General features: G+C 60.0%; 1 protein-coding gene across 11 annotated transcripts; it reads left to right on the forward strand.

The window, feature by feature from the left end:
* The first annotated feature begins 357 nt into the window (after positions 1-357).
* ADAM15 (ADAM metallopeptidase domain 15) lies at positions 358-11,051 on the forward strand. 11 transcript variants are annotated; one of them, XM_036864113.1, is made up of 23 exons: positions 359-542; positions 1,745-1,851; positions 2,489-2,565; positions 2,969-3,047; positions 3,224-3,300; positions 3,393-3,585; positions 4,375-4,440; positions 4,523-4,591; positions 4,669-4,838; positions 4,979-5,063; positions 5,517-5,665; positions 5,750-5,924; positions 6,172-6,264; positions 6,394-6,698; positions 6,785-6,986; positions 7,253-7,330; positions 7,783-7,855; positions 8,068-8,206; positions 8,615-8,684; positions 9,336-9,407; positions 9,817-9,888; positions 10,155-10,279; positions 10,369-11,051. In XM_036864113.1, the coding sequence occupies exons 1-23, from the start codon at positions 464-466 to the stop codon at positions 10,409-10,411; spliced, it is 2,598 nt and encodes an 865-aa protein (XP_036720008.1). In that variant the 5' UTR covers positions 359-463; the 3' UTR covers positions 10,412-11,051. The 11 variants fall into 11 exon arrangements, 7 of the variants coding, with proteins under 7 accessions (XP_036720056.1, XP_036720008.1, XP_036720027.1 ...); XM_036864106.1 differs by having other exon boundaries at positions 360-542; positions 9,333-9,407; positions 10,369-11,050; XM_036864132.1 differs by lacking the exon at positions 9,817-9,888.
* The last annotated feature ends 640 nt before the right edge of the window (positions 11,052-11,691 follow it).

The following is an 11,691-nucleotide window of genomic DNA, read 5'->3' on the forward strand; positions in this document are numbered from 1 at the left end:
CCCGCGCTTCGCAGGGGTCCGGTACGGGAGGGCGAGCCGGGCAATCGGGGGAACTGGCCCGCCTGATCCGACAGAGCCTGGCGGCTGACTTGAGGCCAGAGGGCAGTGAAGCTGCTAGGAAGGCGTCGGGACCCAGGGCCGGGTGGAGGCGCGACTACCAAGCCGGTCGGACCGGGCCTCGGCTCCCATTTTGCACAGTAGCCGGGAAGCCGCTGTGCAGATCAGCGCTGGCCCTGCGGGAGTCGGAGTCATGGGCTAGGTCCACGCCTCTTTGGGACCCGGCGCGCTGTGGGGGCGGGGCCTTCCGAGGGCGGAGCCTGGCTCTGGGCCGGGTGGGAGGGGGCGGGGCGGGGCCTGGTGGCTGCGCCGAGCCGCTAGGTGAGCGAAGCAGACCCGGCAGCCGCGGCTCCTCGGCACTCCGCCCAGCACCTGCTGCCCTCGCCCGACCCCAGGCGCTGCTGCCATGCGGCTGGCGCTGCTCTGGGCCCTGGGGCTCCTGGGGGCGGGCAGCCCTCTGCCCTCCCGGCCGCTCCCAGATATAGGTGAGTACCCTGCCAGCAGTGGGCCGGGGGGCGGACTGGGAGGACGCGCAGGGAAGTCGGGAAGCACTGGGGTCCTGGGGTCGGCCGGAGACCCTGAGAGACCCCAACCAGAGTGCAGCCCGCCCTGGTCTGCTGTCCTGGGCCGAGGGCCCAGAGACTGGGCGATGGAGTGGGGAGGGAAGGAGGAGGGATGCCGGCGCCCCCTACTCTGTCATCCTCTGCACAGTCCCCGCGGACACTTTCAGGCTCCGGGACCAGGCACCGCAGGGCCTGGCCCAGCGCCCCCTCAGGATCGCGGTAGAGGGTCTCTGCTCCCCAGGACTGATGTCTTCGCTCCTCTGGGGCCTAGCTGACCGTTCCACCCGGTGCCAGGGCGCCGAGTAGGCACGTCTCCTAGGGTTTGGCGAAGAGGATACTTCCTGGCCCCCATCCCAGACCTGAGCGGCCAGGCACCCCTCACCCTGGTGCTGATGCCACCAGAAAGCTGGCTGAACGGGAGGGGGCCCGGGAGGAGCCAGGAGTGGGGAGAATTGGCCAGGAAAGAGGCTGGGACACCAACTCCTCCTTGGAACTTTCACTTCCCGCTGCTGTCTTGGGCTGGGGGCCGAGAGGGCAGGCGGGGGTGGAGTGTCCGGAGGAGAGAGGGCCATTGTGGGGATGGGGGACGGACTCCGGGAGGAAGCGGAGGCTGTGGGGAGCGGGTGTGCCTAACTGGGCATGAGGGGTATTTAGGGAGGGGGGTGTTTGCAATGCTCACCCAGAAATGGGCGTTCCCGGCATCTCTGATGTGAGGAAAGGGAGGGTGAGTGGGCACCGGGCCACAAGTCTTCGCCCAGTCCTGAGAGGGGGCGTTCCTGGGGGGAGGTGGTTGGGTGGGGGTGGGAACAGGGGGAGGGTCCCTGTGAGAACCTGGGATTGGTCTGAGGGGGACGGGGGGGGGGGTGGTGCACAGACTGGGCAAACTGAACTTCTTTCTTTGGGGACTTGTGGATGGGTTGGTGGGATGAAAGGGAAAAATTGGAGAGAAGCCCCCGCCCCCTCCCTCTAGTATTCTTTAAGTCCCAGCATGCAATGCAGGGGTCCTTCAAGCAGAGAAGGGCCTTGATGTGCTGGGAGCCAGGTGGGTCAGAGGGCGCCAGCCACCCCCAGCCGTGGTGCTGATTCTCTCAGCACTCTGTTGGGGTGTCCTGGGAACCCTGCAGGTGGCACTGAGGAGAAGCAGGCAAGGCCAGAGAGGGCCCTGAATGGGTCTTCGGAGCCCCAGATCCTTCAGGACAACCTCACGCTCAGCCTAGCAGAGGTGCTTCAGGTGAGCCTCTCTCTCCCCTCGAATAAAGAAATGCACCCGCACCACCCACCACCCTGAATAATCAGGTGTCTCCAGGCAAAGACTGGCTGAGGAGTGGGTGAATGGACCTCACCGTAGCATGGCCATCCCAGGTCTGGCTGCCTCTCGCTCCGCACCCCAGCACCTGGCTTCACTTATCTCGCTCTCCCCTCTGCACACACATCTGTCTGCCTCAGCCCCACCCAACCCTTCCATCTCCAATGGGAAATTCTGAGGCCAGACTTGCTTTCTTGGTCTCATGTTGTCAGCTTTTTCAGTGGGGAGACTTGGAGAGGGTCAGGGCCTCACCAAACACCCTCCCCTCCCAATTCTAAAGCTGAGTCAGAGGAAGGGCTGGGGCCTGCACTGGGTCCTCCATGATGCTTCCTCTCTGGGCAGGAAGCCGAGAAGGGGCGGCTCGGATACCTTCCTTGACCTCCCCACACAACCCCCCAGAACAATACCCCAGGCCAGGCAGGGCTTCCTGGCCCCTCCCTCAGGATCCCCCCACCAATGATCTAATCATTGGTGCTCTCCTAAGGGCCTGAGGTTTTCTGGTTAGAGAAGACAGGAGTTTCAGACAGGGCCAGGGAGGTGACATGCCCTCTGGTGCCCACAGACCAGTCTGCCTGAGGCTTTGCGGATCAAATTGGAATTGGATGGTGAGAGTCATATCCTGGAGCTGCTACAGAATAGGTAATAATGATAGTGGTAACATTAACAATAACATGGCTAACAACTTATATAGCATCTACGATGTACCAGGTACTAAGAGCTTGAACTCATTAAATCCTCGTAACAACTCTATAAGGTAGATACTATTATGTATTATTATTGGCCTCATATATGAAGAAGTCAAGGCACAGAGAGGTTAAATAACTCTCCCAAGGTCACACAGCTAGTGGGTGGTGAAAACTGGATTGAAACCCAGATAGCCTGACAGAGTTTGTGGCCCAACCACCATACTCTGCTGTCTCCAGGGGAAGCAGGAAGCTTGCGGGGATTGCCCAGCCCCCAGCCACCCCTCTACCACCTCCAGGTCTCAGGCTGTCCCTGCACCACTCTGGGAGCACTGCCCTCCTTCTTCTTCATTCCACAGGGAGCTAGTCTCAGGCCGCCCAACCCTGGTGTGGTACCAGCCTGATGGCACCCGGGTGGTCAGTGAGGGACACACTCTGGTGAGTCAGGTCATCTCGTGCCCTGTTTCTGGCCCGAGGGAAGAAGGAAAGGGGCGACTGGAAGGTGCCATCCCTGGAGAATGGGAGGACACTGCCTATCCTCACCCACAGGCTAGCCTCCTGGGCTCAAACCTTGGCCTGGCCTTCACGTTGGCACTCATGTTTCTCTGCTGTAGGAGAACTGCTGCTACCAGGGAAGAGTGCAGGGCCATGCCGACTCCTGGGTCTCTGTCTGCACCTGCTCCGGGCTCAGGTACAAGGGGTCGATTCCATGAAGGTGGAGAGAGTGAGCGTAAACGAAGCATGGAGCTGAAAAGTTTTCTGACTTCCTGCATCTTTGCATAGGGGCTTGGTGATCCTGTCCCCAGAGAGAAGCTACTCCCTGGAGCTGGGGCCTGGGGACCTTCGGGGTCCCCCTGTTATCTCCCGGCTCCAAGACCTCCTCCTGCCAGGCCACACTTGTGCCCTGAGCTGGCCTGCATCTGTGCCCACTCAGGCTCCACCAGAGCACCCCCTGGGACAGCGTCACCTTCTCCGGGTGAGGATGAATGGCAGGAGGGCTGGGCTTCTATTGTCCCCAGGGCTGGCCCCCGGGCCCTCAGAGCTATTTGTTCACAGTAACAACTGCTCCTGCTAATGGAGCAATTTCCCAGTACCAGGCACTTTATGAACATTATCTCCTTTACTGATCCCAGCAACCCTGGGAGGTAGGTGCTATCCGTAGCTCTATTTTAGTGAGAAAACTGTCTCAGAGAGGTTAAGTGACTTGGCCAAGGCCATTCAACTAATAAATGGTATATCCAGGATTTGGATGCAGGTACTTGACTCAAACTCCTCATCTGTCTTATGACCCAAATGCAGAGAGCTCTCACTTGGATATAGCAAATACATAGTTACTGATCATAAAGAACTAAGAAGCCAATTTCCTCATTTATTCATTGGGGATAATAAAACTACTTACCTTATAGGATTACTGTGAAGATTAAATAAATCTATATACATACATATATATGTGTAAATGCTTAGAACTCTGCCTGGCATACATTAAGTATTTGATGGTGTTGTCTATTATTATTATTTTTTATTTGGAAAAAGCACTGAATTTGAAGCCAGAAAAGCAGGGCTCTACTCCCAGCTTCTAAACCTATTGTTTGTCTATCTTGGGCAGGTCCCTAGCCTCTCAGGTTCTCAGTGGTTCTCTGTGAAATGGGTTCTTCACGCTCTTGTTTGACCACACAGAGCGGGTGTGGACACAGCCCGGTCAGCCCTGCGCGGCTGCCGGCGGTGAGCGGTGGGTGTGCCTGATGCGCCTTCCTCTTGTCCACAGTGGAGGCGGGACGTGGTGACAGAGACCAAGATTGTTGAGCTGGTGATCGTGGCTGACCATTCCGAGGTGAGCTTGCTGGCCCCCGTAAGTCCTTCCCTGACCTCTGCCTGCCCTGCTGCCTTTCACGGTCACCTCTCTTGACCCACAGGTCCAGAGGTACCGGGACTTCCAGAGCCTGCTGAACCGCACGCTGGAAGTGGCCCTCCTCCTGGACACAGTGAGTATCGGACCCAGCAGCATCCTTATGGCCCCCGACCACGGGAACCCCTCTCCTGAGCCCCAGTTCTCTTTCAGTTCTTCAGGCCTCTGAATGTCCGGGTGGCGCTAGTGGGCCTGGAGGCCTGGACCCAGCGTGACCTGATAGAGATAAGCCAGCACCCAGGTCTCACACTAGACAGCTTCCTCCGCTGGCGCCGGACAGACCTGCTGCCTCGGTTGCCCCACGACAGTGCCCAGCTGGTGACGTAAGACCCCCCAGGCTCAGCCAGCGGGGCCCAGCTCTGCCCCGGACTGGCAAATTTCACATCCCAACTCCCTACCTGAGGCCCTGAAGCTCTGGCCACCTTGGCTTTGGGCCCTAACCTTTGCCCTCTCAATCCCGCAGTGCCACTTCATTCTCTGGGCCCATGGTGGGCATGGCCATTCAGAACTCCATCTGTTCTCCTGAATTCTCAGGAGGTGTGAACATGGTGAGCTATTTCCATGTCTCCTCCCCATTCCCGTTCAGCTCCTCCCCAGTGTGGTACCATGTATTCACTGAAACCCCCAGCAAAGTTACCAACCCCAAAGCTGAGGGTATAGAGGGCGGGGGTGCATGACGTGGCCTCTGCTGTCAGGATACCCTCACCTGTGGCCAGCTCATTAGTGTCTTCACCTATGAGCTCTTCCCATTTCTTGGGGAAGGAGGAGGTAGCTGAGGCCCAAAGAACAAAGGTGCTCTCCCAGGGCCATATAGTTAGAGAGGGGTAACAGAGGTGAGCTAGAACCCAGGTTTCCTGCCACCCAGGCCTGGGCTCTCCTCCTACTTTAGAAGCACTTAAGGAGGGAGGCGGTGCTTGCTCAGTGCCCAAGAGGTCAGATGAGGAGAGAAGAGGAGCAGTCAGGCTGGTGCTGGACCTGGGGTATCCCCTCCCCAATGACAGGACCACTCCACAAGCATCCTGGGAGTTGCCTCCTCAATAGCCCACGAGTTGGGCCACAGCCTAGGCCTGGGCCATGACTCACCTGGGAACAGCTGCCCCTGTCCAGGTCCAGCCCCAGCCAAGAGCTGCATCATGGAGGCCTCGACAGAGTGAGTAACTGCAGGATGGAGAGGGCAGGGGGCAGGGGGCAGGGAGCCATCCGCAGCCCCAACCTTCCTTGCTGCCATCGCCAGCTTCCTGCCAGGCCTGAACTTCAGCAACTGCAGCCGACAGGCCCTGGAAAAAGCCCTCCTGGGTGGAATGGGCAGCTGCCTCTTTGAACGGCTCTCCGGTCTGCCCTCCATGGCCAGTGTCTGCGGAAATATGTTGGTGGAGCCCGGCGAGCAGTGTGACTGTGGCTTCCCCGGTGTGAGCCCCTCACCCAGAGCCTTGCCCCACTCACTTCTGTGCCCTCACCCTGGCTCATCAGCCATCTCCAAGCCTCAGGAACCCCTCTCCCCACCTCCCTGTCTGCGGGGACTGCACATAGATTGTTGGGCTCTGGCTTTCATTTGCTGTGTGCATCCTTTTGGGTTCAGGCTCTGGGAGGGGGTTAGGGCAGGCTCTCAGGCCCAGCCTGCTCTGACGCTCGGTCCCTCTGTGCCCTCGCCCATAGGACTGCACTGATCCTTGCTGTGATTACTTCACCTGCCAGCTGAGGCCAGGGGCACAGTGCGCGTCCGATGGACTCTGTTGTCAAAACTGCCAGGTGGGCACAGACTGGACTGGCCACCCAGAGCCCACCTGCCAGGGGCCAGTGTGGAAAAGGTCATTCTGACTCCCAGGGCCTGGCTGGACTTGCCCAGCACCCACACTGATGCTTACCCACCCTCCACAGCTGCGCCCGGCTGGCTGGCAGTGCCGCTCTACCAGAGGTGACTGTGACTTGCCCGAGTTCTGCCCAGGAGACAGCTCCCAGTGCCCCCCTGATGTCAGCCTGGGGGACGGTGAGCCGTGTGCTGGTGGACAGGCTGTGTGCATGCAAGGACGCTGTACCTCCTATGCCCAGCAGTGCCAGGCTCTCTGGGGGCCCGGGGCCCAGCCCGCCGCGCCACTTTGCCTCCTTACTGCCAACACTCGGGGGGACGCCTTTGGGAGCTGTGGGCGCAGGCCTGATGGCAGCTATGTGTCCTGTGCCCCTAGGTAAGTGAGGGAACCTGGCTCCTCCTCTGGGTTTGTGGGAGTCTTGGCTCCGCCCCACTTACCCTACACCTCCTCCCTAACCCCAGAGATGCCATTTGTGGGCAGCTCCAGTGCCAGGGAGGGAGGGCCCAGCCTCTGCTGGGCTCAGCCCGGGATCTTCACTGGGAGATGCTGGAAGCCAACGGGACCCAGCTGAAATTGAACTGCAGCTGGGTACACCTGGACCTGGGCAACGACGTGGCCCAGCCCCTGCTGACTCTGCCTGGCACAGCCTGTGGCCCCGGCCTGGTGAGCAGCCTAGGTGGGCAGTACCAGGTGGGGAGGGATATCTGGACTGCTGCAGGCAGCGCCCAGGCCTCACTAGCCACCGGTGAAGAAGGTGCAGACTCTGAGGGGAGTTCAGATTCTCACTTCAGATGGAGCAGAGTCCCATCATCCTCTGAGCCTTGGTTTCCCCATCTGTAAAAGCGGGGTGGGCTTCGTTTATGTTGGCCTCCCAGTGCCAGTAAAGCTCTTGAGAAGGTGATCTTTGCCCTCCTCTCACCATCGGGCAGGTGTGCATCAACCATCAATGCCAACCGGTGGAGATCCTGGGAACACAGGAATGTCGAAGCAAATGCCATGGGCATGGGGTGAGTTGGCATGGGGGGAGATGAAAGGGGAGCAGGGAGCCTCTGGGAAGGAAAAGAATGGTGGGCTTTGGAAACAGACACACCTGGGTTCTAATCTGTGCTTTACCACATCTTAACTGTTGGATCCAGGGCAGGTTATTAACCTCTCTGAGCTCAGTTTCCTCCTCTAACTAACGGGCATAATAATAGTACCCACCCCCTGGAGGCACATGAGATGAGTATGAAAGCTTCTAGCACAGTGCCTGGCAGATAGAAGGCACTCACAATGTGAGTTCAATCTAATTTTCTCTGGCCCAGATAAAGACTCTCTCTCTCCAGAACGCTGGCGCCCTCCACACTATCATGTTCAGCACGCCTTCCAGTTGTGGACATCTGAGATCTTGAAAAGCTGGGGACAGGGAAACACGGCCCCGGAGGGCACAGCTCCTCACTGTTCAACCTGTACCTCCTAGGTCTGCGACAGCAACAGACACTGCCACTGTGAGGAGGGTTGGGCGCCCCCAGACTGCACCACCCACATCAGAGGTAGCATGAGGTGGGGGACAGGGGCAGCTGAGAGAGCATCCTTCACTGCCCCTCTTTTTCTGACCCCTTCGCTGCTGGTTCCCTGACTCTCTGTGACCCCTGACCCCTTCACCTTCTCTGATCACCTGACCTCACTCCCTGCCCCCCCCCCACCTCTTCCTGGATGTAGAGTTCTTAGCCCTGCCCACCTTCAAACCTGCCTTCACCCACAGCAAACAGCTCCCTGACCACAGGGCTGCCCCTCAGCCTCCTGTTGTTGCTGGTCCTGGTGCTGCTTGGTGCCAGCTACTGGCACCGTGCCCGCCTGCGCCAGCGACTCTGCCAGCTTAAGGGACCCAGCTGCCAATACAGGTACCAGCCTCCCTGCTACCAGCTTTCTCCACAGCTCTGTTAAGGACAACAGCTCTGGAGCCCCACCCCCGCCCCTGGGCAGCCCCTGACACCTGATTCTGAACACAAGCCCCCCAGACCACACCCCACACACATCTCCCTTCCCTACATGTGCCCCGTAACTCTTCACCTCACATGTAGACCCAAGTGGGGAAGCTGGGGTGCTAAGATCATTTCTCTCCAGGAACCCCAGTGCTGGGTAAGTGGGGCCCTCCCTCAGGCTGATCAGCTTCCCCTTCCCACTTCTGATTTGGCCTGCACCGTGCTCCAAGGGGCCACAAAGGGTTAACCCCACTCAAAGGCTGCAAATGGGTGGAGAACAGGGTCCGAGGCTGGGCCCTCTCTCTCCTTGCCTTTCTCCATGCTCAGGGCAGCCCAGTCTGGTCCCCCCGAACGTCCAGGACCCCCGCAGAGGGCTCTGCTGATGCCAGGTGCCAAGGTACGTCTGCATGCCAGAGGAGAGAGGGCCCATCCTGGCCAGGCATCCAGCTTGGGCCCTGGGGTGGGGGGTGGGGGTGGGTATTGGAGGCTCTAGACTCAGAGAAAGACTTGCATTGCCCAAGAGTCAGTCAGAGGAGTCAGGGCCAGCCCTCCCCTCCCGTCCCCTGGCTGCAGGCTGAGAAGCAGAGTCCAGCCTGGACTGGGGAGGGGCAGTCACCTAGAGGAGGGAGAGCTGTGCTCTTTGAGCTGGCCTAGCCGGTGGCTTTGAAAGGTGGGTCTACCTGTGCTCCCAGCAGTGATGCCCCCTGGAGGGCATGAGGGGGTGGTGCTCAGAGTGGCCTTCAGTGTGCCAGGACCTGATGAGGCCCTGGTCACCATGTGTAGAAGGGCTGGTGAGTGCCCCTGCCCTGAGCCCTCTGGATCTGATGACAGAAGAGTGTGTGTGGAGGTGGTCTGCACGCCCACTCCACCACTTGTCACCCCCTCTGCATGAAATTGAATAACCGCATGCACAGCCCCCACTGCCCCCGGGCCCCTGGCTGCCCATCCCTGAGCACTAACACCTCTCTGCCCACATCTATCTCTCTGCTCCCTCTCCCACCCCCCCCACCCCCACTCTGCCTGTCTGCTCTTCCTGCTCTTTCAGCAGGCTAGTGCCCTTGGCTTCCCGGCCCCTCCCTCCAGGCCGCTGCCTCCTGACCCTGTGCCCAAGAGACTCCAGGTAAATCTGGGCCAGGCCCTGCCCTGGCCCAGGGCAGGTGGGAGGCTTGGTGCCCAACTGCAACTCTCCTCCCTGTTCCCTGCCAGTGGCGCTTTTCACTAGGGGACCAGGGTGCCCCTCAGCCTTCAGACACTCCCCAGAAGTAGCAAAGGGTGAGCCTCCTGCCTTGGTCTCTACCACCATCTGGTGGTCAGTGGTGGGACTGCAGTCTGCCAGGGACACCACAGGTGACCCACACCTTTCTCCCCTAAGGCATCTACTGGCATGCACTCAAGCCCCATGCGCATGCCCCCGTTCTCTCCTGCCCCCTGGCTGACTTTGCATGTTGACCTGAACCCCTCGGGAGACCCACTGCATGCCCACTGCTCCTGGCTGTGCTCTCATAGTCACTGCCCCTCTCTCTGTTCAGGCTGAGCTGGCTGACCGACCCAATCCCCCCAACCGCCCTCTGCCCGCTGACCCGGTGGTGAGGTACCCGAAGGTAACAGTGGGGGGAGAGAAGGGCACAGCCTCTCCCCCCACCCAGGGCTGTGGTGCTGGTAGCCTTGCCAGTGGTGCTAGTAGTAAGATGCCCCCTGTGCCTAAGGGCACATAACCCAGTGGCATCTTTAATGGTGACAGGTTTGTTTGCAGACTAAGGTGTCCTCTGGTGCCGCCCCTCAAGCTGGTGTTCCCCAGCACCAGTGTGTGGGAGGTGGGCAACATGATACCCCCTCCCAAGCTGGCCTCCTGCCTTCTCTCTCTCAGTCTCAGGGGCCCACCAAGCCCCCACCCCCGAGAAAACCACTGCCTGCTGACCCTCAGGGCCAGCGCCCTTCGTCTGACCTGCCTGGCCCTGGAGCTGGAATCCCGCCCCCAGTGGTACCCTCCAGGTAGGGGAGGAGGGGCGCTGAGGATGGGCTGGTGGGGCGAGTGGTCTGGGGGGACCTCTGACCTTTTTTCTCGGCCTCCCGCACCCCAGGCCTGCGCCGCCGCCCCCAGCAGTGTCCTCGCTCTACCTCTGACCTCTCCTGAGGCTCCGCTGCCTCCAACCTGGACTTAGGACTTCAACAGGCAGACCCGACCCCTGGAGTCCCTCGCGGTGACTGAAGGAGCTGGGGCCTGGACGCTACGGAGCAGGAGTCTTAAGACACCGACACTGGGCACCTCCACTTACTGTCGAGCAGCACCCTGGGGATCCGCCCACGCAGTGGCACCTGGGGGTTGGGGAGTGTCTGGGAGCTGGACGGAGCTGAGGGAGGTGCGCACAGCCTGTCTCTGCAGAACTGCAATAAAAGTGAGGTCTTGGGAGTGCGCCTCGAAGTTTGTCTGCTTAGGGAAGGAGGGTCTCCCCTGCCGCGATTCCAGATCTGGCCGCCAGGAGACGCTGCGCCTCAGATGAAGACAGGATAGGGAGGGCGAGAGCCCCAGGCTGGGTCAGCGGGTGTCCCTGGGATGCTCGCGGCTTGTTTCTGCCCAGTCTGGGATGACCTTCTGCACAATCCAGTACCACAAAGGGCGCTGTACGCCCTCTGCCACCCCCAGTAGCCAAGTTCTCGCCCCCAACGCTGCGCGGCCCCTTGGCGGCGACCATCGACAAACCGGCCAAGCTGTTGGACTCGCTGTCCCCACCCTCTGACCAGCGGCTGGGAAAAATGGAACTGGCTGGCGTTCTCAGAGCCCCGGAGCCGGGGCGGGGCGCGGCGGCGGCTCCCACGATTCCAAGGGCGCGCACCTGCCTCTCCCCTCCCCCACCCCACCTGAGGGTTCGGGAACAGAAGTGCTTTGTATGCGCCGCAACCACCTCATTACTTCGTCTTTGAGACTATGGCCTTCGTTCGCCCAGAACGAAGGTGTGGGGCAGAAAGGGACAGGGGCCAACCCCAAGGTGGGCATCGAGCTCGCCATCTGAGGTTCTGTAAAGGGGGGGTGAGGGTAGGGGGGGTGGTCCCAGGAGGCGATTTGTCCCTTCCCCTCGCTATATCCCTAGATGTGCAAAGAAAAAGGAGCAATGCTGCCTAAGATGGCTGGACAACTTCGTGGATCCTCTCCCGTGCCTCACTTGCCTCTTTCTGGGCAAAAGGCGTGGGCCCAGAATCTTCCAAATTAAATCTTCCAAAGATTTAATAAGGCTTTCTACCCTGTACCAATACAGACACGAAAGACACGACCTCCCTAAAACAACTCCTAGACAGTGGAATACGTCCCTCCTCGCCGCCCCCTTGAAATGCGGTCTAGCCTCAGCAAGAGCTTGCCTAAGCTGGCGCGCGCGCTACAGCGCACAGAAGGTTAACAAGAGTTGGCT

This window comes from Balaenoptera musculus, chromosome 1 (genome assembly GCF_009873245.2).
Source record: "Balaenoptera musculus isolate JJ_BM4_2016_0621 chromosome 1, mBalMus1.pri.v3, whole genome shotgun sequence".
Classification (NCBI taxonomy): Eukaryota; Metazoa; Chordata; class Mammalia; order Artiodactyla; family Balaenopteridae; genus Balaenoptera; species Balaenoptera musculus.